At 33.9% G+C, this 26,914-nt stretch overlaps 1 protein-coding gene across 1 annotated transcript in view; it reads right to left on the bottom strand.

The window, feature by feature from the left end:
- LOC132715409 (focadhesin-like) overlaps window positions 1-26,914 on the bottom strand; it is a 96,092-nt gene that overhangs the window by 14,794 nt on the left and 54,384 nt on the right. Inside the window, exons 9-21 of the mRNA XM_060698404.1 lie at window positions 23,208-23,350; window positions 19,586-19,712; window positions 18,484-18,588; window positions 17,384-17,613; window positions 12,682-12,808; window positions 9,076-9,134; window positions 7,922-7,997; window positions 7,390-7,524; window positions 6,023-6,167; window positions 4,155-4,343; window positions 3,316-3,530; window positions 2,655-2,743; window positions 1,963-2,004 (exon numbers count right to left, since the gene is read on the bottom strand). Coding sequence (XP_060554387.1) covers window positions 1,963-2,004; window positions 2,655-2,743; window positions 3,316-3,530; window positions 4,155-4,343; window positions 6,023-6,167; window positions 7,390-7,524; window positions 7,922-7,997; window positions 9,076-9,134; window positions 12,682-12,808; window positions 17,384-17,613; window positions 18,484-18,588; window positions 19,586-19,712; window positions 23,208-23,350 — 1,682 coding nt within the window. The remainder of the gene's footprint in view (window positions 1-1,962; window positions 2,005-2,654; window positions 2,744-3,315; window positions 3,531-4,154; window positions 4,344-6,022; window positions 6,168-7,389; window positions 7,525-7,921; window positions 7,998-9,075; window positions 9,135-12,681; window positions 12,809-17,383; window positions 17,614-18,483; window positions 18,589-19,585; window positions 19,713-23,207; window positions 23,351-26,914) is intronic.

Here is a 26,914-nt window from a genome sequence, read left to right as displayed (position 1 = left end):
GAACTGAACCGATGGATTGCCCCTGGTGTAAGATTAACATTATATATACCAATCATAGATAACATTGCAGGGCAAGAACAGCGTTGAGCTGAACCAATGGATTGCCCCTGGTGTAAGATTAACATTATATATACCAATCATAGATAACATTGCAGGGCAAGAACAGTGTTGAACTGTACCGATGGATTGCCCCTAGTGTGAGTAACATTATATATACCAATCATAGATAACATTGCAGGGCAAGAACAGCGTTGAACTGAACCGATGGATTGCCCCTGGTGTGAGATTAACATTATATATACCAATCATAGATAACATTGCAGGGCAAGAACAGCGTTGAGCTGAACTGATGGATTACCCCTGGTGTAAGATTAACATTATATATACCAATCATAGATAACATTGCAGGGCAAGAACAGTGTTGAACTGAACCGATGGATTGCCCCTGGTGTAAGATTAACATTATATATACCAATCATAGATAACATTGCAGGGAAAGAACAGTGTTGAACTGTACCGATGGATTGCCCCTAGTGTGAGTAACATTATATATACCAATCATAGATAACATTGCAGGGCAAGAACAGTGTTGAACTGTACCGATGGATTGCCCCTAGTGTGAGTAACATTATATATACCAATCATAGATAACATTGCAGGGCAAGAACAGCGTTGAACTGAACCGATGAATTGCCCCTGGTGTAAGATTAACATTACATATACATGTACCAATCATAGATAACATTGTACTTCTTCTGACAATTGGGACTCCTCTGAGGTTTTTTGACATGACAGGACTGGAAATAAATTTTCAAGATTAATGCTCCATTTGAGATATTTTTTATGCAAAATTTTAGATTTCACGCTCATTCAGTTTTTCCAGATAAGTCATATTTATTGAGCAAAGTGACCAAAAATTAAAAAGCGTTGCAGGGTTTTACACTAAAATTGGGTAAAGAACATGGGCTAAAATATGATTTTCAACTTAATCTGAGTATTTTTTTCTTATTATCTTTTGCATATCTTTCTATCTTAAGTGCCCCAGTTGATCTATGTAGGAAATTAAAATTTTAGGTTTTTAACTTTAGGACCTCAGTGGAGTTCCTTCAAGGGATAAATGGATAAACAGTATTTTAATAAACAAAATAATACATTATGCAATATATAAAACGTACAAAAGTCATAAATTATCAATTCTTATTAAGTAGTTTTGGAAATAGACATGAAATCAAGTACATTGTACTAGATATCTATCACAATTCATTTCCTTACATGTCTTTATTTTCAAATATTATACAAATTTACATATAAGACTGACAGGACATGGCATACTTTATGCAATTACAATGAGGCAAATTTTGCTTAAACTCTCAATGCTGTTATATTTTTTCCTTTCCTTTAGTATAATTTATACCAAGATATTTAGAGTTGAATACTGCATAAGCAAGTGCTAGGGAATGTTAGATACAGAAGAACTTCGGTATGTCGAAGTTGAAGAGACTTGTGTAAAATCTAAGACACATCAGGACTTCGACACAATAATATGTTTCAATTTAATGATAAAATTTCAAGCCGTCAATGTTTACAAGCAAGTTACTTAAGGTATAACAAAACGAAAGGGTGATAACTAAACTAGCTTATAGCAGACTTTCATTTTACTTCAGCACAATCGAGAAAACTGACTAGTCAAAGTTCAACTCATAGAAGTTTAACTATATGTTGCACTTTTCATTATCAAGAGACTCAATCAGAAAGTGTCTGCAATTTCAATGACGATAATATCTAATAACATCAGCTAGCTGCAAAACGGATGTGTCTAGTTCATTCAATAAAAGCAACAGCCATTTTACAACCAAGCTTTTGATCTTTGATATGACAAAAAAGTGAATTATACAGTACATTGATAATGTCAGTGTTGAAAGTAGAAAAACAAACAAACAAACAAAAAATATTTATTACTACCTGGTTGACTTCTTAATCATGTCCATAATGCTGTCTCGTACCCTGAAAATAAAAAAAGGGAAACAGTCAATAAGTTGGTTTCTATAACCACTTGCCATACAAAAAAAATTAATTATTTAAACCATTCCATTTGTCTGTTGATTTGTCTTGTTTTAGTTTCTTTTGTTTGTCAGTTGATATCATAAGACTATCTGTTTTTCACTTCATTTGTTTTACTTTATTTGTTTGCAGAAAGCATCTACACAAATTAGATTTTACCTGTTGGGGACAACTAAAAGGAATGGAGTCAAGTAGCTTGAAAATTTTGAGAAAAATGAAAAACATGTACGAAATGGATCAAAACTGTTTTGTCAATAAATATTAGAAATTTATAAAAAAATTTATTTGAGCATCTATTGAGACAATCGAGTGTTATAATTATTAAACAATTATATAAATGAAGTTGCAAAAACTTCCCCACAGCTGAGGAAATATGTCATGTATAAATTTCTACTTTTTTCTCATGTTTTGTCTTAAGAGACTGTTTCATTAAGCGACCGTTTTTGGTGTTTCCCTTGCGCGGTCGCTTAAATACACGCTTGATTGTACTAAATGTTTCTTTTGTCAATCACTCAAATGGCAGTAAGGGGCTGCAAAAAAAATGAAAATCCTGATTTTTATGAATCTACAATAAAATATCCCTAAAAACTTACCAGAACCAAGCTGACAACTTCTTTTCTTCAGCCTCTTTCTCATCAATAAAATCTCTATTTAACTGAAGATCTATCTCTGCTTTCCTTGCCTGAAAATTTAAATATGTCATGAAACTTCTATTGGCTTAAACATTTTTATATAAGCTCGATTGAGAAACAAGTTCTTACAACTTATATTAATCACTTTCGAGCCCGTTTCCTGGAACCAACCAGTACTGGTGTCATATTGTTTAAACTAAACCGTACTCTTCCAATTGCTGATCTGGAGATGGTTTTATTTTGATTACTCTTAAGTTAAACATAGTTTTTATTTCTGTCTCAGTTGTGATAAAACCATGAAGCTTGTTTGAATCACTCTCCGATCTGCTCCCTGAAGCTAACCAGTACTGGCATTATCAGGAAACATGTTCGAAGTGCAGTAGAGTTGCAATCCATGACCACTAGGCTACTAGGCAGACACCTTAACCATCCCTTGTAATGTTTTTGTCAGCTTATCACTGCAAAGGTCATTTGGCTTAATTGAGCCTTAATTAATGGATAAATACCCTTACTACATTTAAGGCATGCTTAATGCACAGATAGAAACTTGATTTGCTTATCATTGAAGTGAAATATCCAATTCCATAACATGAGAAAGGAAATTGTCAGTTATATAATATACCTGTAACATTGCTGAGAAAAGTCTGTCAACAAAGGCAGTCCAAGCCTGTCCCATGAGAGATGTACGGTACCAATCTGAGGGTTGTACTGGTACATCTTGAAGTAACGTATTAAACACTTGTTGATAATTCTTGCCATGGGATAGCATGTAGTGCTTCCTTGGTCTTCCATCACGTCCTACTTCTATCTTTGGATCATATGTGAACAGCAGAGCAACTGGTACAAAGCAAATTCACATTAACTTAAACAGTACAATGTATATATCAAAATGAACTTAAACCCTTGCCCTGCTGGAACCAAAAGTGATTAGCCTTTATCACTAACATAAAGCCAGGCCAGCCTGCACATTCATGCAGTCCGGCCAGGCTCTTTAATTACTATGGGCTAACTCAACTAGTAATTAAATTTCAGCTTGATATTCCCCCCAAAACAATAATTGATAATTCCAAATTGGAACCTTGATAAGTATAATTTAAGAAATTCCACAGGTTAAAGGTTAAAAAGATTCACAACTTGTTGATGTGTTTGGGAGAGATACTAATTTTGAGTGCAGTGTCACTACATTTCACAGTTCAAGTTCTGATTTGCATTAATATAATGATGAAGACCATTGGGATGAGGTAATAAATACAAAGTGTCTCAATGATAAATGAAATATCAAATATCAGAAAAAAATAATATCTGTTTTTCTTTTTCACATAAAAGAACCAATGGAAATTAGTTGGATGTAACATTTAGCACTAAATATTGTTGAAAAATTAACAAGTACTTTTCTATAAGATAAATAAATACCTTTACCATAGTAACCCATTGCAATTTAAGTAAATTACAATAATTTACCTGCAAGACTTGCCCTTAAACCAGGTTGTTTATTTTTGTCATACTGTGATTGGACAAAATTAGGAATTGCAGTCAATTCCTTGCTCTGATTTGATAAAGACCCTTGTTGCCGTAGTGACGTGAAGTAGATGCCCCGTGGGAGATTCTCAGCTTCTTTCCCTACCATAGCTGATAAAAAGTCAAGAAAACCTGAAAATTTAATATTAAATATGTTTAATACATGTTATTATTTAATTTGAATTGATTTAAATTCCATGTTATGTCATGTTAAGCCATTTAACAATTTTTGGACACTTGCATTTTAATACCCAATCTCCAACAAAGCACCTATGATGATCTATGTAGACTTATAAATGTTTTGTTTGCTATCAAGATATTCTCTAACAAAAACTAGAACTGTGTCCAAAGGACACGGATGCCCCCACTGTGCAGATGTGCTCGTAAACAAGAGCATGCATATCTGTATGTAAGATTTTTATGTGGAACTTTTTATTAAAATCTGCCATCCGGTTTAAAGGCTGCATTCACAAAATTTCTATATGGTAAATAGTGAAAAAATCAAAAAAGGGCCATAATTCTGGTAAATTTGGTTGCAGCAAAAATTTCTTCCTTTACTGCCATCTACACATTAAGGGAAGTTTAATCAAAATCTGCCATCCGGTTTAAGACGAGTTGCGTTCACAAAATTTTTACATAGTATATAGTGAAAAAATCAACAAAGGGCCATAATTCTCTTAAATTTGGTCACAGCAAAAATTTCTTCCTTAACTACCATCTACACATTAAGGTTGTTCATCCCTGGAAGTTTAAGCAAAATCTGCCATCCGGTTTAAGAGGAGTTGTGTTCACAAAATTTTTACATAGTATATAGTGAAAAAATCAACAAAGGGCCATAATTCTGTTAAATTTATTCGCAGCAAAAATTCCTTCCTTAAATGCCATCAACACATTAAGGTTGTTCATCCCTGGAAGTTTAAGCAAAATCTGCCATCCGGTTTAAGAGGAGTTGCGTTCACAAAATTTCTACGTAGTATATATTGAAAAAATCAACAAAGGGCCATAATTCTGTTAAATTTGGTCCCAGCAAAAATTCCTTCCTTTACTACCATCTACACATTAAGGTTGTTCATCCCTGAAAGTTTAAGCAAAATCTGCCATCCGGTTTAAGAGGAGTTGCGTTCACAAGATTTCGGGACTTTGTGGGGGCATAAAAAAAGAACAAAACATAATTAATTTTATCTTAAAGTGATAAGGGACTTACTAGGTTGTGACCTTGACAAGATGCTTATGAAAGATGGAGTATTTGGGTACACTGGCAACATAAAAGTATACTGGTCATAAATTAACTAGAAATGTGTCCAAAGGAAACTAATATGGTCTCACTTGATTCTGGGTCACAGTGATATTCATATTTCAAATAGGTAAATTCCTATATAGATAAGTAATACTTCTGTATATAACAAAAGTTTCACACATTTACAGTTCTTAAGCTATCAAATTATAATAATAATAATAATCAATCATAGCCATTGTGACCTTAACCTATAACCAAATGACCTCAAAATAAATACTGGTCATCTACTGAACATAGGCAATGTTCCTTCTGTGTTTCACAAAATAAGACTTCCTTCTTAATTTATTGAGCAGTATGTAAGTTTGTACAGGATCAACTCAAAAACAGTAATTTCTCCCTATTTTAAGAGGGAACACTTAAAAATCACTTTCATATCTGTTGATTTGAAACTTATCATAATTTTAATAACATTTATTTATTATCATACAGACATAGAAAATAGATGCCAATATATAACTCATCATCATTTGCAAGTATGGAGAATTGTCCAGCAAAGAAAAAATTAAAAGAGAACCTGTCAGAGTTAAACCATGTAATTCTGAGAGCAGTCTAGTGTAGCAGATGCCAGGAACCGATGGTATAACTGTATCAATTGTATCTCCCTCATTCTCACTTGCTGCAAGGATTGCCTCCCCTTGCTCCACAAACTCTTTCACGATCTATACAGAAAGTAATAAAATTATTGCAATTTTTTTAGATCAGGATTAGTATTATAAAGCCAATATTTTATACACTCAAAAATATTTTGTTGAGGTATAATCACAAAAACAGAGTCTGCAAAGTTGAAACAAGAGGGCCAGGATGGCCCTGAAATTGCTCACCTGTATATAGGCCCTTGGGGCGGGGCTAATTTAACCCAGGGGCTTTTTTTGTTCCATGCTAAATATCTAAGCTCTAAATCTTTAGGGTTTTTTAAAAAGAAGATTTTTTAAGTTTTTACTATATACATACAAGGAAAAGCAATACCCCCTGGGACGGGGCCAATTTTGACCCCAGGGCTTTTATTTGAACAAACTTGATAGACACTCACCAGAAGATGTTTCATGCCAAGTATCTAAGCTCTACCTCTTTGGGTTTTTTAAAAGAAGATATTTTAAGTTTTTTCTTTTGGTTGCCATGGCAACCAGAGTTCTGCATGGAATAAAATTCTTTGAACAATTTTATAAAGGTGACCACCAAAGGACCATATCTGTGAAGTTTGGATGAAATTAGCTTAGCAAGGAGATGTATTTAAAGTTAATGTTTACAGACGCCGGACAGACGCCGGACGAAAGTGATCTCAAAAGCTCACCATGTCACTTTCTGACAGGTGAGCTAAAAACAGAACAAAATGCTATGTCTTATTACTACATTAGTTTCAGCAAGGAATACTTAAAGCAATACAAAACGGTTTCTAGTTAAAGACTCACTGTAATTGTTATCAGATCAGCTTATTTAATTTTGAATACTATCATGCGATCAAAAGGCTCAAGCTTCAATTTTTCTGACCACATTTACATACAAAATAACAATTGCATATGAGAATCAACTAGTATTGCACTTTTTGCCACCTCACCTTCTATTCAATGATATGATATCAAAATGTATGTTTTTATTTTTGCTTGGGTTTAACATCACACCAACACAGTAGAGGTAATATTGTGACTTTCCAGCTTCACTGGAGGAGGAAGACCTCAGGTGCCCTTACATGCATTATTTCAGCTTAAACGGGAACCTGAGTAGAACTACTGGCATTTTGTAAGCTAGATGGATACCTTCCACGCATGAAAGAATCCAAAGTCCCTATTAGGATTCAAACCCACAGCAGTGAGTTAAAGGTTTTGAAAGATTCTAGTTCAAGATGGAACATGATTTCTGTCTGATTAATACATATATACTAACCTGGTATTTAAAGTGGGATATTTTAAAGTGCTCCTGACTGTATTTGGACAGAGCAGAAAAAGCTGCAGATTTCACCATTTCTACATCACACTGTGTTAGTAACCATAATCTACGGACACTCTCAGATAGGAAATCCTGAAGAAATAAAAATTGTTTATTAGTTTTAGATTTAATATCATTTTGTTACAGAATAATAACTTTATGAATGTTCATCAGTAATAACTTCCTTCTGTAATTGGTATAGTAGCCCAGTCTGCCAATCAGTATAGTTTGATAAGACTGTATACTATTGCAGGCTCCAATGAAACTTTTATGCATGCATGCTCACCCATATGCACAAACACCTACAGATGAATAGCTACATGCCACTGCATCGCTGATGCTGCGGTGGCATAAAAACATCTTTATGTCACAGTTGCAGCTGGATCAGGAGTGGAACTAGAGACCCTCAGAATACCATTATGCAGTTGTACTAGCTCACTTCAAGTTCATTGCTTATTTAGTAAAGAGGACACTAAAACATATTTATTACCTCATATTCAGCAGTTTTAACTTGCAAGCTGGGTACCAATGACAACAGTTCACATGTCTTTACCATCACAACAACTCTGAAAAAAGATACACTTTGATAAGCTTTAGAACATTTTAATTGTTAATGACTTTCTAATTTTTATAGAACAAAATCACATTGGAAGATTTGACTCTTAAGCAATTATTTAAATGATCAACTTTGCCTCACCATTATTTATAAACTGGATGATGTTCAACTGTTTGTTGCCATCCGTTATAAAGTGTGATGATGTCAAACTATTACAACTAGATTAAACGTGAATTATGATTGATACTGCATACACACTACCATACTATGTGCACTTACATTAAAATATTATGTGCACCAACACTACCATACAATGTGCACTTACATTAAGTTATTATGTGCACCAATACTACCATACAATGTGCACTTACATTAAGTTATTATGTGCACCAACACTACCATACAATGTGCACTTACATTAAGTATGTGCACCAACACTACCATACAATGTGCACTTACATTAAGTTATTATGTGCACCAATACTACCATACAATGTGCACTTACATTAAGTTATTATGTGCACCAACACTACCATACAATGTGCACTTACATTAAGTTATTATGTGCACCAACACTACCATACAATGTGCACTTACATTAAGTTATTATGTGCACCAACACTACCATACAATGTGCACTTACATTAAGTTATTATGTGCACCAATACTACCATACAATGTGCACTTACATTAAGTTATTATGTGCACCAATACTACCATACAATGGGCACTAACACTACCATACAATGTACACTAACAATGTGACATTACCATACCATGTGCACTAACTTTATGATATTATATGCACTATCACTACAACAGAATGTTGACTAATACTACTACCCAATATGCACTAACACTACAAAACAATATGAACAACTAACACTACAACACATGTGCACTAACACTACAGTATGCACTACTAACATCACAACAGAACATGCACGCACACCACAATACAATGTACACTACTAACACTACAACATATGCACTTAACTACAACACAATGTGCGCTTACACTACAATGTGCAATTCTTACACTAAACACTATGTTCCCTAACACTACAACACAATATGCACTAACATACCTTGTGTCAGTTATGAGTTGTGACTCTAACACTTTCCATGCAGACATTATGTCTATCATCTGAAATTAATTAAAACAATCTTTTATTTATTGTCAAACCAACACATCTCTGGGCTCATGCAATTTTTTATTTAAAAAATACAAATAGTTGTCATAATAGTGTCTTGAGTAACTTTTTGTCAAATAAAAAGATTAATGTTAAGACTGAGAAATTAAATTTCTATAAAAATTACCTTTAATGAGTGAAAATACACTGAAATAGTATCTACTTCATTTGCTTTAACCAAAGGGTTATGCCACCAGTATAAAGCCTGGTCAACTTGCACATCTGTGCAGTGTAACCTAAACTTAGGCTCTATACTTTTGGTAGCCTAATTTTTTGTATTTTGGTATTAAAATCACTTGAACTTTGAATGGATTGTTCCAAATTTAAAGCTAGCAAATCCATTACACAAATTTATAATTGTTATACAGTGTGATTCTAAACCTTATTGTGAGGTAAAAGCATTATTAAAATGCCTTGATTTTTAAAACAAGAGTCTGGATAATAAAGAATTTCCTATGTTCAAAAAAGGGCCATAGTTCTAACAAAATTCATGTTAGAGTTATGGGCCTTGGAAAGTGACCTCCTATTATGCTCTCAAATAAATGTGTGAAGTCTCAACTCATTCCCTTTAGTAGTTTTGGTCTTGCATGCAAAAACTTAACCAAAGTGTGAAGCAGACGCTAATGTTGGGTGAGTAGAGTAGATTTTTCTACTCTTGAACAGTTGAGCTAAAAAAACCTCCATGGAGTCCCTTTAATTTGCTACACTCATCTGGAGGCATACAGCATTAAACTAATTACTTTACAAAGACAATACTCTCATGTCTCTACTTTAAGCGACAATTATTCATAATTTCCTTTCAGATATTTAAGAGAAAATTATCTTATTTTACACCTACAGTTATTGAATAATTATTATATTATTCAAAATTTATTTCAGGACTTAAGAATAATTAGATTTACACAATAAAGTTGGCAGTTAAATATTAAGCAATGGTGCCATTATGTGTAGGCTGGTGTACCACACTATACTGGTGGTGGCAAAAGATTTATAGTTTCTGTTTCAGTGGTGGACAGGTTAAGGTTTTACTTAAAATTTTCCAATCTCCTACACAGTGATCTCCCCTTATCAGTAAACACACATTGTTTTTAACAATATTTTGTTAAAAATATTATTTAGCTTTTGAATTTATTTTTCATTATTTTGTATACTTCTGATAATTTTTTTCATAAAGTATAACAAATGTAGGTACGGACAATTTAAAAAAAAAAAAAAAAAAAAAAACAAAGAGAACAAGAGCAATCAGTGATCACATGTGTCGCCTCATGATGGACAATTTCATGTTGGGACAAATTTTGTGACAGATGGACAGATCACAACTAGACTTGGTACTGATCATTCCTGTAAAGTTTGGATAAAATTGCACCAGTAGTTTATGAGGAGTAGTCCAGACAAGCTTTTGTGTATCTGGCAACACACAGAAAAAAACACCTTTTTATCAAAGGGCCATAACTCAATCAAAAATCATTCAACCGGAAAACCCGTGCAATATGCGCAAGGACTTGAGCTACAGATCAATCCTGTAAAGTTTCATTGAAATTGCATTAGTGGTATAAGAGAAGTAGTCCGGACAAACTTTAAAAAAAAAAAAAAATATTAAAGGGCCATAACTCTGACAAAAATCATTGAACCGGAAAATGCTGACAATATGCACAACTAGACTTGGTACTGATTATTCCTGTAAAGTTTGGATGAAATTGCACCAGTAGTTTATGAGGAGTAGTCCGGACAAGCTTTTGTGTATCTGGCAACACACAGAAAAAAACACCTTTTTATCAAAGGGCCATAATTCGGCCAAAAATCATTCAACTGGAAAACCCCTGCAATATGCGCAAGGACTTGAGCTACAGATCAATCCTGTAAAGTTTCATTGAAATTGCATTAGTGGTATAAGAGAAGTAGTCTGGACAAACTTTAAAATTAAAAATTATTAAAGGGCCATAACTCTGACAAAAATCATTGAACTGGAAAATGCTGACAAAATGCACAACTAGACTTGGTACTGATCATTCCTGTAAAGTTTGGATGAAATTGCACCCGTAGTTTATGAGGAGTAGTCCGGACAAGTTTTGTGACGGACGGACAGACGGACGGACGGACAGACGGACGGACAGACGACGGAGAAGTGATCCCTATATGTCGCCACTACTCCGTAGAGGCGACACAAAAATGAAGTCAGATTTTCTTTGTAACAGTCTTAAAACTAAGTAACAAGACATTAATATACAGTCAAACGTGTATTAAGCGACCGGGCAAGGGAAACACCAAAAACGGTCGCTTAATGAAACGGTCTCTTAAGACAGTCAGCATGATATAAAAGTCAAAATTTATAAATGACATCTTTTTTATTCGATGGGATTGTTTTTCAACTTCATTTTTATATAAATGTTGAATAATAAGTACGCTCCGACAATCTAAACGGATGCAAATGTAAAAATAACGTTCTGATATTTATTGACAAAACAGTTTTGATCCATTACGTACATGTTTGACATTTTTTCCAGAATTTTTTAACTTCTCCGTTGTTTTTCCTTGTCTCCAACACGAAAACCATATTAGTGAAGATGTTTTCTGTTGTGCATTTTTTCATTTGAAATAAACAAACTACATCTATTTGTTACGATTAATTTAATGGCTGATCAAGTTCAAGGTCAATTCAATGCAGTCTAAATGTCAACAAGCGAAGCGTATACACCATCTCAGTATGGGCGGAGCATTGCATTGTTTATCCGATATTATTGGATAATACACGTCACGCGTATACTTAACTTCATTTGCATACGCTAAAACGGTATGGGAAATAGAGTTTTTCACACGTTTATTGTTGTGTTTTGATTGCTGACACTTGTGAAATAACGAGGTGGCGTTCTCTAAAAACACAATTACTTGACAGGTAAAAGTGGTTGTTTAATGAAAAGATTAATGTCAATTTGGTGACTAATTAGCGGTCGCTGGTCGCGTTGAGGAAAAGTCGCTTAATACATTAAAGATACAGAGAGAAAATGATCGGGGGGAATTTAAAGTGGTCGTTTAAGACAAAAGTCGCTTAATACACGTGGTCGCATGGGCAAGTTAGACTGTATTTCTTTTCAATTCAAGGATCTAATGAAATATTTTTATAAAATTTTATAAAAATTTTCAAGAGTCAAATTATATTAGTTTCATAATGTGAAAGAGTTTTTTACATAGAATGTCTCTGTTATTTAACACACATGAATATTATATGTAAACAGAATAAAATGTTTTGGAACAAGATGATGGCAATTTGTTCTGTAGGTAAATATTGTCAAACTCTAATGGCTGTAGATGATAATGTCACCTAAGTGCAATAACTGGTTAACTCCTATTAAATTTAAAATAAGGGGATGATATGGCAAAGGTTAAAGCAAAGAAACAAACATGTGGGTAGAACATACAAAAACAATCTTTCCTTCATCTATTTCTTAACAAGTGTGTGTATGGGGTGGGGAGAATCTTTTTTTTTAAATAATAAATACAAACCTCCGCCTCACAGACATAGTACAGTGCCTCCAGACAGAGAGCTGCTACAGGTGAACTGCTCAAATCTCTACTGGAAGTCAACAGTTCCGAGAGAGGTCCTAACATCTCCGCACCATGCTGCTCTGGCCTAAAATAGGAATAATCACATTAATAAGGCACACAATATACATGTAGTGTTCTTTAACAAATGATTTCAAAGGAAAACAATACTTTAACCTGGCAATGTGTCTATAGGAAGTCTTAAGAATTATTTTTATTTGTTAACACCCCAGTCAATGTACAATTAATATATTTAGAAAGGTCTAGCATTAGACACTAGTTACTTATGAAAATTACCTCAAAATGGGTCAACCTTATACAGATACAGCCCATATTCTGTTTATAATGTGGTGGAAATATAGTAATGAATATGTAATGTAATTATAATTTACATAAAACATGCACGAGTATTACTATTACTATGAGGACTCTGCAGGAATTTTTTATACAGTGGTGATCCGGACATGTGTGCTAATTTGCATAAGCAGCGTCATCTATTAACATGGCAGATTGACATGGGTGTTATTGTCCTAAACTTTTGACTCATGTATACTTTAAAACATGAGCACCAAATGTGGTGTTAATGCTTCTCTGTTAAAAATTCTGTTTAAAATGGGCATAACACTAAAAATATAGCTTTCAGAATTATGCCTTATGCTCCTTTGTCTAACAACTGCACCTTGTCATGTCTAAGTTTCATGATGATAACTTCAAATATGTTTGAATGATGGGCTACATTAAAATTTTGAATGACGACATAAGCACAACAACAAAGAAGAGGATGACACAGCAGCAACCATAATAGCTCAAATTTTCTTCGAAACAGAATAGCTAATTATGATACAACAGTTAAGCAACATTAAACAAAACAGGCGCAAAGGCTATCAATAACAAACTTTTATAAATATTGTAAGTTAAACAAGAATGTCGAACGACACATATACCCCCCTTTCTAGCCATTGACTCACATAATTGGTAATTTTATTACAGAAACTTGCCAAAAATGGGTACATGGAAGTGTTAAATTATGGAAAAATCAACGGAAACCATTTTGACATTTAAGGTCCATGTGACATTGACCTTTGACCTAGTGACCCCAAAATCAATAGGGGTCATCTACTAGTTATGACCAATAACTGTGTGAAATATGAAGACTTTGTGATACATACTTTTTAAGATAATCAGCGGAAACCATTTTGACATTTAAGGTCCCTGTGACCTTGACCTTTGACCTAGTGACCCCAAAATCAATAGGGGTCATCTACTAGTTATGACCAATCACTATGTGAAATATGAAGACTTTGTGATAAATACTTTTCAAGATAATCAGTGGAAACCATATGGTCTACCGACGGACAGACGGACGGACCGACAGACAGACCGACATTAGCAAAACAATATACCCCCTCTTCTTCGAAGGGGGGCATAAAAAGGACATAACTCCTGAAACAAGTATTTCAAATGATCTATTATTACAATAGCTTATTCATCAAATTTTCAACATTCAGGGTGATAATCATCTTCCATGTTCTAAATCCAGTATAACAGCATTAACAAGCATATGTTTGCTTTTTTTCTATAGAAAGAAAAAAATCATTTATTTACGTGACATAACATGCCTTTAAGAATTTTCAATTTTATAGTTTTAGGCCTTTGGACCTCAACGGATCTTCTTGAAAATGTTTTACTCAACTTTTTGTCGTAAATTTGTTACTGATCTGGAGGAATATCACATTAACAGATCAAAAGCAAATTTAAATATTTAAATTGAATTTCCACTTCTATTTTTTCAAAAAGGCTTTTTCATAGTGCAATACAATGACTGCAAACAATCACAAAATTAAGAGAAAACAGTGACGAAAATTAAAAACAAATAAAATTTGTTAAAATTTTAAACAAAGGCATGGAAAAAATGTATCAAACATTGTTATTTCTTCATTTTGTCCGATCATCTTTTCATATTATTAAGAAATTGGATAATATTTTTCTTTGTGACAGTAAAACAAAATGATTGACAGAAAAATGTTTGACAAAAAATACAAATTTCAATTACAATTTCTCCACAAATGAAAGTCTACTTTTGTATCCCACATGATTAATCAGAGGCAGGAGATGGACGACTTAAAATCCAAATGTCCCAGATCAATTTTTGTACAAAAAAAAAAACAACAAGAACCGGTTGATGCTCCCCGAGAAGGTTCTGGACACAGGAAAGTATAAAAAAAATTAACAAAGGGCAAAAACTCCAAAATTAGGCAAAGCGGAGTTATGTTTTTTTGCACTGCACTTCTATTCAATGAGATCTATCTATCTATAAAGTTTCCTGATGATATCAGAGTTATGTCCCGGGTAAAATTCAAAGTGTAAAAATGAACAAAGGGCAATAACTCCAAAATTACACAAGGCTTTGTTTAGGTTCTTTAAGCATTGCAGTTCTATCCAATTATATCTAGCTACCTACGAAGTTACGGTTCTTGTGCACTGCACACCTACTCAATGAGATCTATCTACCTACAAAGTTTCATGTTGATACCTCTTATACTTTTAGAGTTATGTCCCAGACAAATTTCAAAGTGTAAAATAAACAAAGGGGGATAATTCAAAAATTTGGCAAGGCAGAGTTAAGGTTCTTGTGCACTGCACACTTACTCAATGAGATCTATTTACCTACAAAGTTTCATGTTGATACCTCTTATACTTTTAGAGTTATGTCCCGAGGTATAAGGGCTGAAAGGAGTGATGGTTCTATAGCATTGCACTTTCTCTCACTGGTCTACATCACGGTGTGATGTTTTAATCAATTTTTTTCAATACTTTTTAAGTCATTCTTTGGACCAGAATGTGACAGAAAAGTCAAAGGAATGGAAGCAATGGGCCAATCCTTTTTTTTCACTTTCTTTTGTTGTAGAAAGAGCAAAGGCTCCTTAATTCTATTGTTAGCAAATAAACCTCATTATGACCTTTAGTTCTGTTTACACAAATCTGGCCCTCAATTACTTTTTACATTCCTGGCTGCTTTCCCCTCACACTTTGCTAACAGAAAACAAGAGGTCGCTCACCTGTATATAGGCCCCCCCCCCAACCCCCAATGTTGCAGGGACAATTTAACCCAAGGGCTTTTATTTGCACAAACTTGGTAGACACCCATAAGAAGATGTTTCTTGCTAAACATCTAAGCTCTAGCTCATTGGGCTTTTTATAAGAAGATTTTTCTTAAGTTTTTACAATACACATATAGTTAAAAACAATGACACCACTGGGGCCGGGCCAGTTTTGACCCCAGGGCTTTTATTTGAACAAACTTTGTAGACACTTACTAGAAGATGTTTCATGCTTAATATCTAAACTCTAGCTATTTGGGTTTTTTCAAAGAAGATTTTAAGTTTTTGCTATACACATATAAAGTAAATCAATGATCCCTGGGGCACGGCCAATTTTGACCCCAGGTCTTTTATTTGAACAAACTTGGTAGACACCTATTAGAACATGTTTGATGCTAATTATCTTAGCCATAGCTCTTTGAGTACTTTAAAAGAAGATTTTTTAAGTTTTTGCTATACACATATAAGGAAAATCAATGACCCCCTGGGCGGTGCCAATTTTGACCCTAGGGCTTTTATTTGAACAAACTTGGTAGACACCTATTAGAACATGTTTGATGCTAAATATCTTAGCCATAGCTCTTTGAGTTCTTTAAAAGAAGATTTTTTAAGTTTTTACAATATGCATATAGGGAAAATCAATGACCCCCCAGGGCGGCGCCAATTTTGACCCCAGGGCTTTTATTTGAACAAACTTGGTAGACACTTATTAGAACATGTTTCATGCTAAATATCTTAGCTCTAACTCTTTTGGTTCTTTAAAAGAAGATTTTTTAAGTTTTTACTATATGCATATAGGGAAAATCAATGACCCCCTGGGGCGGTGCCAATTTTGACCCCAGGGCTTTTATTTGAACAAACTTGGTAGACACCTATTAGAACATGTTTGATGCTCAATATCTTAGCCATAGCTCTTTGAGTTCTTTAAAAGAAGATTTTTTAAGTTTTTACTATATGCATATAGGGAAAATCAATGACCCCCCGGGGCGGGGCCAATTTTGACCCCAGGGCTTTTATTTGAACAAACTTGGTAGACACCCATTAGAACATGTTTCATGCTAAATATCTTAGCTCTAGCTCTTTGGGTTCTTTAAAAGAAGATTTTTTTTAAGTTTTTACTATACACATATAGTTAAAAACAATGACACCCCGGGGCGGGGCCAATTTTGACCCCAGGGCTTTTATTTAAACAAACTTGGTAGACACTCACTAGAAGATGTTTCATGCCAAATATCTAAGCTCTAGCTCTTATGGTTTTTTAAAAGAATATATTTAAAGTTTTTTCTTTCGGTTGCCATGGCAACCAGAGTTCTGCATGGAATTAAATTCTTTGAACAATTTTTAAAGGTGACCACCAAAGGAACATTCCTGTGAAGTTTGGATGAAATTGGCTTAGTGGTTTATGAGGAGATGTCATTTAAAGTAAAAGTTTACGGACGAACGGACGCCGGACGGACGCCGGACGAAAAGCGATCACAAAAGCTCACCCTGTCACTTTGTGACAGATGAGCTAAAAACTGGTCTAACAAACAAGGGCAAATTAATTAATCTTTATACTCTACCTTAATCTACATATCTCTTTTATTGCCATTGCCTTTGCCAAGGTCACATCATCGATCACAGACCCTATTTTCATACTTCCTTTTTCACTTTCTGTTATTGCCTTTAAAATATGAGGGAAACATCGATCTTGCAAGGCCCACAATTCCGTCAAAAGCTTAATCGACAAACTCTTCATTTTTGGAGACTGGGCCAAATTCAAAATGGTCTTCAGGACAGGTGCCACATTGAACTGAAATTAACAATAAAATACATTAACTTGTATGATAGGGTAGTGTTAGTGTTTTAATGAAACCAGCGTGAAACTGAAACTGCCAAGCATGTGCAGGAATGTCCAACTGTTAATGGCAATACACTGCTATACCCTGATATCGTAAGGGGCTTTTATGGTAAGGATTTTGCTCTTTTTCGTAAAATTACTCTTTTATTTTATATATTTACATAAGACCACTGCAATCAATACTTGAATAGTGCAAATATCTCTATAACTTGGTTATCCATGGTCTACTTGATTATTTATAACCCATCGTAATACATTACAGAATAAATTCTCAAGCTTTGACCAGCGGAGACTTATTTTATCTGATCATTCAAACATCCCATTTCCTTAGGGCCTATCTCAATCATTGAAGACAACAGTTTCAGTATTTCCAGTCTGCAATCAGATCCTAAAGGTGACATCAACACTTTATCTACTCTGACCAACTTAACAGGATCAATTCTGGCATCTTGTATATATATTGGGGAGATGTCATTTTATTGATTTTCCTCAGTCTTTAGACACCAAGCCGGATGAGATAAGTCGACTGTCCTGATTTATCCTGAATAATCACATACTAATTAATAATTGACAAAGAAATAATCTTCATTATAAATTATACTTATCAATGAGTGACAAAGTTAAAATCTTAATTATTAACTAAGACAATATTTCAACTAAATACACTTTTGAAGATATTTCTATACGAAACAAATTTTATGTGTGATTTCTTTAACATATAAATAATTAGGCAGGCACAAGTGTGCATCTGAGTGAAAGCCACCAACCAGTAATCTAGCTGGACAGCTTTCTCATGAAACAATGAAATGTTCATAAACTTACCTTGTGAGTTGCAAGTTTTGGAAGTGCATTCAATACATGAAGATTTACTTTAGGACAGCAGCTCTTTCCTATAACATACAGGTAAACAGGTAGCAGGTACAAACCCTGAAATTACAATTTACAGTTCAATATATATCAACTCTAAGCCTCCTGGCATCAATAGATGTTACCAAGGCAACCAGTGCAGACCAAAATCAGCTAGCAAATCTGTGCCCTCTAATCATGGCATTCTTTGCTATTCAGTGAGTTTATTCTTTGATATTTCCCCAGGAAAGATAAAATGGATTTATCCAGATTGAAAGATATTTAGAGAGTTGGTGTAAAGTTAAATTTAAAAGGTTGTAAAGTAAAGTAAACTGGCTTAGAATACTGTAAACATAAAAAAACAAAACAAAAAAAAACTGTACATACATGGTGCTTTCATTTTTTTCTGTTTTAATATAATATTTTAGATCTGTGGTATTTGATGCAAGTTAATTACATATGAAAATAGAATAAATCATTTCATTACAACTTTTTAGCATTATTCTTTCAATTTAGGTACTTTTATTCATATTTTTATCACAGAACAATAAAGATATAAAATCAGTTATAGATATTCAAAATATAAGCTTCATAATCTGATGAAAATTAATTCTACATTTGTATTAATTCAAAAAGTGTTTCAAAAATCCATCAGAAAAACAACAAAAACATGTGTTGAAAATTGTCCAAGATAAGTGGAATTATTTGGACTTTGGAAAACCAAATGATATTCCATGTAGGTACCATGGTATATACTTCTTTTTCCAGCAAACTAAAGCAAGAAAAAAAGTTTTATTTTTAGTGGTATGTCATAATGAACTGTTTTCATTTTTTACTTTCAAGTACACCAGGCCATAAATATGTTCAAGTCAATGACTTATGACAATAACATCATAACATCTACGTCAATCTGCCTTCTTTTGTAGGTGGTGCCTCATATGCAAATTATCACACGTTCAGATTACCACCACGCTTGTGGTAATAGCTGAGACTACTCTTATCATGCTTACAGGTTGAAATATTATATCTGATATTTTTCTTTGTCGCCCTTGTGTTGCTAACAGACACATATCCTCACCTGTGACGGGTCTGATTTCACAACATCAGACAATCTGTCTATGACAAGCAGACTGATCTCCTCATCTGGGAACTTTATCAGGACAGATACCAGTAAATTTGTCAAACATGGTGACACAGTCTCCTTCCTACAATAATAAACAAAATAATATAGTAAAATATATTCAAATTCAATACTGGAAGCAGTCTGTTACTAACCAGCAGACTTGGCTTGTCTGACAGGAAATTCAATTAAACACACATACAGAATGAGAAAAAAGAAATTTTGGCCAATTTACTTTATCTTTATAGCTTGCAAATGAAGTTTCGTGAAAAAGAATAGTACAACATTGACTTCATCTACATCTTAAATGATGCACAAGATCTTCTTGACCAAATGCTCACGGTTAGATTATAGAATAACCGGTAGCAGACAAAATTCCCATGTGAGACTAAAATCTTAACTAAATACTTCTTCATTGCGAAAAAAGAACTTTAGAGGACAAAATCCCCTTATCAAATTAAAACAGATAAGTTAAAGCCTCTTGGTAGATGCCCCTGTTATACATTGAGAAAAAAACACATTTTAACTTTCAAACTAAAAACAACTTTTTAACATTAAGACAAAAACCTCCTTTAAACAGATAAAAGCCACATTTTAACATTTAGATAAAAAACATATTTTAACATTCGGATAGAAACAATATTTAAACATTCAGATAAAAACCATATTTAAACATTTAGATAAAAGCCACATTTTAACATTCAGATAAAAGCCACATTTTAACATTCAGATAAAAACCACATTTAAACATTCAGATAAAAGCCACATTTTAACATCTAGATAAAAGTTACATTTTAACATTGAGCCACATTAAACATTTTGTATAAATGCCGCATTTTAACATTTGAATAAAAGTCACATTTTAACATTCAGATAAAAGCCACATTTAGCATTTGGATAAAAGCCACATTTATTATTTGGATAAAAGCCACATTTTAACATTTGCATAAAAGTCACATTTTTACATTCAGATAAAAGCCACATTTAGCATTCGGATAAAAACCACATTTTAACAGTCAGATAAAAGCCACATTTTATCAGTCAGATAAAACCCACATCTTAACTTTCAGATAAAAGCCCCATTTTATCAGTCAGATAAAAGCCACATTTTAACATTCAGATCAAAACAACATTTTAACATTTGGATAAAAACCACATTTCAACATTCAGATAAAAGCCACATTTTAACATTCAGATACAAGAGGGCCATGATGGCCCTGAGATCGCTCACCTGTATATAGGCCCCCCGAGCGGGGCCAGTTTAAACCCCAGGGCTTTTATTTGAACAAACTTGGAAGACACCCATAAGAAGATGTTTCATGATGTTAAATTTTTACTACACACATATAATGAAAAACAATGATCTGCCCCCTCCCCCAACCCCGGCAGGGCCAATTTTAACCCAAGGGCTTTTATTTGAACAAACTTGATAGACACCCATAAGAAGATGTTTCATGCTAAACATCTAAGCTGTAGCTCATTTGGTTTTTTAAAAGAAGATTTTTTAAGTTTTTACTATACACATATAGTTAAAAACAACGACACCCCTGGGGCGGGGCCAGTTTTGACCCAAGGGCTTTTATTTGAACAAACTTTGTAGACACTTACTAGAACATGTTTCATGCTTAATATCTAAACTCTAGCTATTTAGGTTGTCAAAGAAGATTTTTAAGTTTTTGCTATACACATATAAGGAAAATCAATGACCCCCGGGGCAGGGCCAGTTTTGACCCCAGGGCTTTTATCTGAACAAACTTTGTAGACACTCACTAGAAGATGTTTCATGCTTAATATCTTAACTCTAGCTATTTCGGTTTTTTCAAAGAAGATTTTTTTAAGTTTTTGCTATACATATATTTAAGGAAAATCAATGACCCCCGGGGCGGGGCCAATTTTGACCCCAGGGCTTTTATTTGAACAAACTTGGTAGAAACCCATTTGAACATGTTTCATGCTAAATATCTTAGCTCTAGCTCTTTGAGTTCTTTAAAAGAAGATTTTTAAGTTTCTACTATATGCATAGAGGGAAAATCAATGACCCCCAGGGGCAGGGCCAATTTTGACCCCAGGGCTTTTATTTGAACAAACTTGGTAGACACTCTTTAGAAGATGTTTCATGCTAAATATCTTAGCTCTAGCTCTTTTGGTTCTTTAAAAGAAGATTTTTTAGGTTTTTACTATATGCATATAGGGAAAATCAATGACCCCCCGGGGCGGGGCCAATTTTGACCCCAGGGCTTTTATTTGAACAAACTTTGTAGACACTCACTAGAAGATGTTTCATGCAAAATATCTAAGCTCTAGCTCCTTGGGCTTTTTAAAAGAAGATATTTAAAGTTTTTTCTTTCGGTTGCCATGGCAACCAGAGTTCTGCATGGAATTAAATTCTTAATTTTTAAAGGTGACCACCAAAGGAACATTCCTGTGAAATTTGGATGAAATTGGCTTAGTGGTTTATGAGGAGATGTCATTAAAAGTAAAAGTAAAAGTTTACGGACGGATGGACGGCCGGACGCCGGATGAAAAGTGATCACAAAAGCTCACCCTGTCACTTTATGACAGGTCAGCTAAAAAGCCACATTTCAACAGTCAGATAAAAGCCACATTTCAACATTCAGATAAAAGCAACATTTTAACATTTGGATAAAAACCACATTTCAACATTCAGATAAAAGCCACATTTTAACATTCAGATAAAAGCCACATTTAAACAGTCAGATAAAAACCACATTTAAACATTCAGATAAAAGCCTCATTTTATCATCTAGATAAAAAGTCACATTTTAACATTGAGCAACATTAAACATTTTGGATAAATGCCGCATTTTAACATTTGAATAAAAGTCACATTTTAAGATTCAGATAAAAGCCACATTTAGCATTTGGATAAAAGCCACATTTTAACAGTCAGATAAAAGCCACATTTTAACAGTCAGATAAAAGTCACATTGTAACATTCAGATAAAAGCCACATTTAGCATTTGGATAAAAGCCACATTTTAACATTTGGATAAAAGCCACATTTTAACATTCAGATAAAAGCCACATTTTAACATTTGGATAAAAGTCACATTTTAACATTCAGATAAAAGCCACATTTAGCATTCGGATAAAAGCCACATTTTAACAGTCAGATAAAAGCCACATTTTAACAGTCAGATAAAAGCCACATTTTAACAGTCAGATAAAAGCCACATTTTAACAGTCAGATAAAAGTCACATTGTAACATTCAGATAAAAGCCACATTTAGCATTTGGATAAAAGCCACATTTTAACATTTGGATAAAAGCCACATTTTAACATTCAGATAAAAGCCACATTTTAACATTTGGATAAAAGTCACATTTTAACATTCAGATAAAAGCCACATTTAGCTTTCGGATAAAAGCCACATTTTAACAGTCAGATAAAAGTCACATTGTAACATTCAGATAAAAGCCACATTTAACATTTGGATAAAAGCCACATGTTATAAAATATCTTGAAAAATTCTTGAACCATCACATATCATAATATATCCTAATTTATCTTGAAACATTGTATGTTTAGAATAATAATAATATATCTATTTGTACATACCTTGCTAAGTGCTTCTGTATTGTAAAGAGCCATGTTTCCAGAAAAGAGGAATTTCTGGAGAAAGAACGAGCCAGTTGCACAAATGCACGTGTCATGTAGCCATTACTAGACAACAAGTTTGTATTCAGTTCTTCTCTTACATCCTGGGATAAAACATTAAAACAAATTATAATATATATTATAAATTGTATATAACTGATGACAAAGCTTCAATACCCCAACTGTTTGTGTTCATACACTGTATATTTAATTCAAATACATACATATTAAATAGTACATATTAAACAAGAAAATATCAATAAATGGGCATGTAAAAATGTAGAAGTGTGTCCATCCATCATTTCACAATTTTGTCTGTCTTTGAGGACAGGAAAACATGACAGTGAGGGGCAAATTTATGTACATCCCACCAAGAAGTGGGGACATACAAATATTTATATTACATAAATTAATTCTATTAACCAAAATAAACTTATTTATTTATTTATTTATATATATTGGGTTTCACATGGACACAGTATAGGTCATTTGGCCACGTTCCAGCTTTACTTGTGGAGGAAGACCTCAGGGGCCCTTCCGTGCATTATTTCAGGCACGAACGAGTGGTCAACGACCTTAACCACTTGGCCACGGACACCCCAAAAATAAACTTAAACGAGTATACACTTAGCAATATACATTAACAACCTTGTTCAATATGAATCAGAAATTGTTAAGATAATGATTTATTACTCATTGAAATGTAACATAAATATGCCACCAGCATGCTACTGTTTTACCAGTACAGAGACAGGAAAAAGCACATCTATGCAGTCTAAGCTCTGTAATGTAGCATACTCAGTTTTGATTATTTTGACATTAAAACCCTTCCAACTTAAAACAAACTGTTCCAATCACAAAGAAAGACTACCGGTAATTCATTACTTAAATATAGCAATGTAGTATGGTCATAGTTAAGTGCTTTCAATATGAATATCAAAATGTCAACAGACCTAAGTTCTTTCAAACATATCATATCAAAAATTTCATTGACAGTCTTTTTGTGATATATAATATAATACCATTTTAAAATCCATAATTTCTAATTGGCTACAAGTTGATTATTCTGTAATAAAGTTGCAACAACAATATAAATGTCACAAATATACAAAAAAATCATGCAGCCTGGAGATTTTGAACCTTCTTTTCAACTCTCAATATAACTAAAACATTTTCATGATTAAATTGCTACTTGAATAATTTCATTAAAATCAAACTGCAAAACTCAGCTGCTGACACAAGAACAATACAAGAATAAAGATATTTTCATTTGGTTGCCACAAGATTGACAGGCAAACAATAGACACAGAAGCTGCTTCTTGCAAATTAAAATAATGTCAATAAAATTTCATCACTCGCACATACAACTAAAATACCGGAATGTAAAATTAATTCTATCATACAAATGAAATTCTATCAAGATGATTAAGTCATGAAATATTAAACAAGAGAGCCATGATGGGCCTAGACCACTCACCTGAGATCTATTGCCAAAAATTCAATGCAAAAAAAAAACTACAATGTAACAAGAGGGCCATGATGGCCCTGAGGTCGCTCACCTGTATATAGGCCCCCCAACCCCCACCGCCAACGTTGCAGGGCCAATTTAACCCAAGGGCTTTTATTTGCACAAACTTGGTAGACACCCATAAGAAGATGTTTCATGCTAAACATCTAAGCTCTAGCTCATTGGGCTTTTTAAAAGAAGATTTTTTTTTAAGTTTTTACTATACACATATAGTTAAAAAAAATGACACCCCTGGGGCCGGGACAGTTTTGACCCCAGGGCTTTTATTTGAACAAACTTTGTAGACACTTACTAGAAGATGTTTCATGCTTAATATCTAAACTCTAGCTATTTGGGTTTTTTCAAGAAGATTTTAAGTTTTTGCTATACACATATAAAAAAAATCAATGACCCCCGGGGCGGGGCCAATTTTGACCCCAGGTCTTTTATTTGAACAAACTTGGTAGACACTCACTAAAAGATGTTTCATGCTTAATATATGAACTCTAGCTATTTGGGTTTTTTCAAAGAAGATTTTTTAAGTTTTTGCTATACACATATAAGGAAAATCAATGACCCCCGGGGCGGTGCCAATTTTGACCCCAGGGCTTTTATTTGAACAAATTTGGTAGACACCCATTAGAACATGTTTCATGCTAAATATCTTAGCCATAGCTCTTTGAGTTCTTTAAAAGAAGATTTTTTAAGTTTTTACTATATGCATAGAGGGAAAATCAATGACCCCCTGGGGCGGGGCCAATTTTGACCCCAGGGCTTTTATTTGAACAAACTTGGTAGACACTTATTAGAACATGTTTCATGCTAAATATCTTAGCTCTAGCTCTTTGGGTTCTTTAAAAAAAGATTTTTTAAGTTTTTACTATATGCATATAGGGAAAATCAATGACCCCCTGGGGTGGGCCAATTTTGACCCCAGGGCTTTTATTTGAACAAACTTGGTAGACACCTATTAGAACATGTTTGATGTTCAATATCTTAGCCATAGCTCTTTGAGTTCTTTAAAAGAAGATTTTTTAAGTTTTTACTATATGCATTTAGGGAAAATCAATGACCCCCCGGGGCGGGGCCAATTTTGACCCCAGGGCTTTTATTTGAACAAACTTGGTAGACACCCATTAGAACATGTTTCATGCTAAATATCTTAGCTCTAGCTCTTTGGGTTCTTTTAAAGAAGATTTTTTAAGTTTTTACTATATGCATATAGGGAAAATCAATGACCCCCCGGGGCGGGGCCAATTTTGACCCCAGGGCTTTTATTTGAACAAACTTGGTAGACACTCACTAGAAGATGTTTCATGCCAAATATCTAAGCTCTAGCTCTTATGGTTTTTTAAAAGAAGATATTTAAAGTTTTTTCTTTCGGTTGCCATGGCAACCAGAGTTCTGCATGGAATTAAATTCTTTGAACAATTTTTAAAGGTGACCACCAAAGGAACATTCCTGTGAAGTTTGGATGAAATTGGCTTAGTGGTTTATGAGGAGATGTCATTTAAAGTAAAAGTTTACGGACGGACGACGGACGGACGATGGATGGACGCACGGACGCCAGACGAAAAGCGATCACAAAAGCTCACCCTGTCACTTTGTGACAGGTGAGCTAAAAAGTAGGTCATCAAGTCACAAAGGAGCATGTCTTGGTTGACCTTGAATTTTGACCTACTAACCCCCAAGGGTCATCAACTGGCAAAATGGGCCACTTACTGGCCATGGGCAATGTCCCTTCCAAGTTACATAAACCTTTAATCATTAATTTGACGAGGGAGAGCTGATGACTGTATGTTGGACAAAAATAATTTATGCTTGGGGATATAAAAAAATAGAAAAACACAGAAACCCTCAAAAAACCACCCAAAATAAATTATGCAGGCTAGGTTTTATTGATTTTCCTATTGAGTTTCATCAAGATCTACCCATCATTTTCAAAGGATGATATTGCTAAAAGCTTATATCTATTTCAAGCTGTTCTGTTCATAAAACTGTATCTATTTTAGCTACTTTCATACAGCGCCATCTTAGGATCATCCCTTCTGAACTTCATTAAAATGCACTCAGCGATTGAAGAAAACATGTCTGTCATATAGTGGTATCCTTTCACAACGGAGGACATTAACAATTTAAGTAAAGGGCCATCTTAAACTAA

The sequence above is a fragment of the Ruditapes philippinarum genome, unplaced genomic scaffold, assembly GCF_026571515.1.
Source record: "Ruditapes philippinarum isolate M1 unplaced genomic scaffold, ASM2657151v2 ctg2652_1_1_1_1, whole genome shotgun sequence".
Classification (NCBI taxonomy): Eukaryota; Metazoa; Mollusca; class Bivalvia; order Venerida; family Veneridae; genus Ruditapes; species Ruditapes philippinarum.
This window is presented reverse-complemented; position numbering and strand designations above follow the sequence as displayed.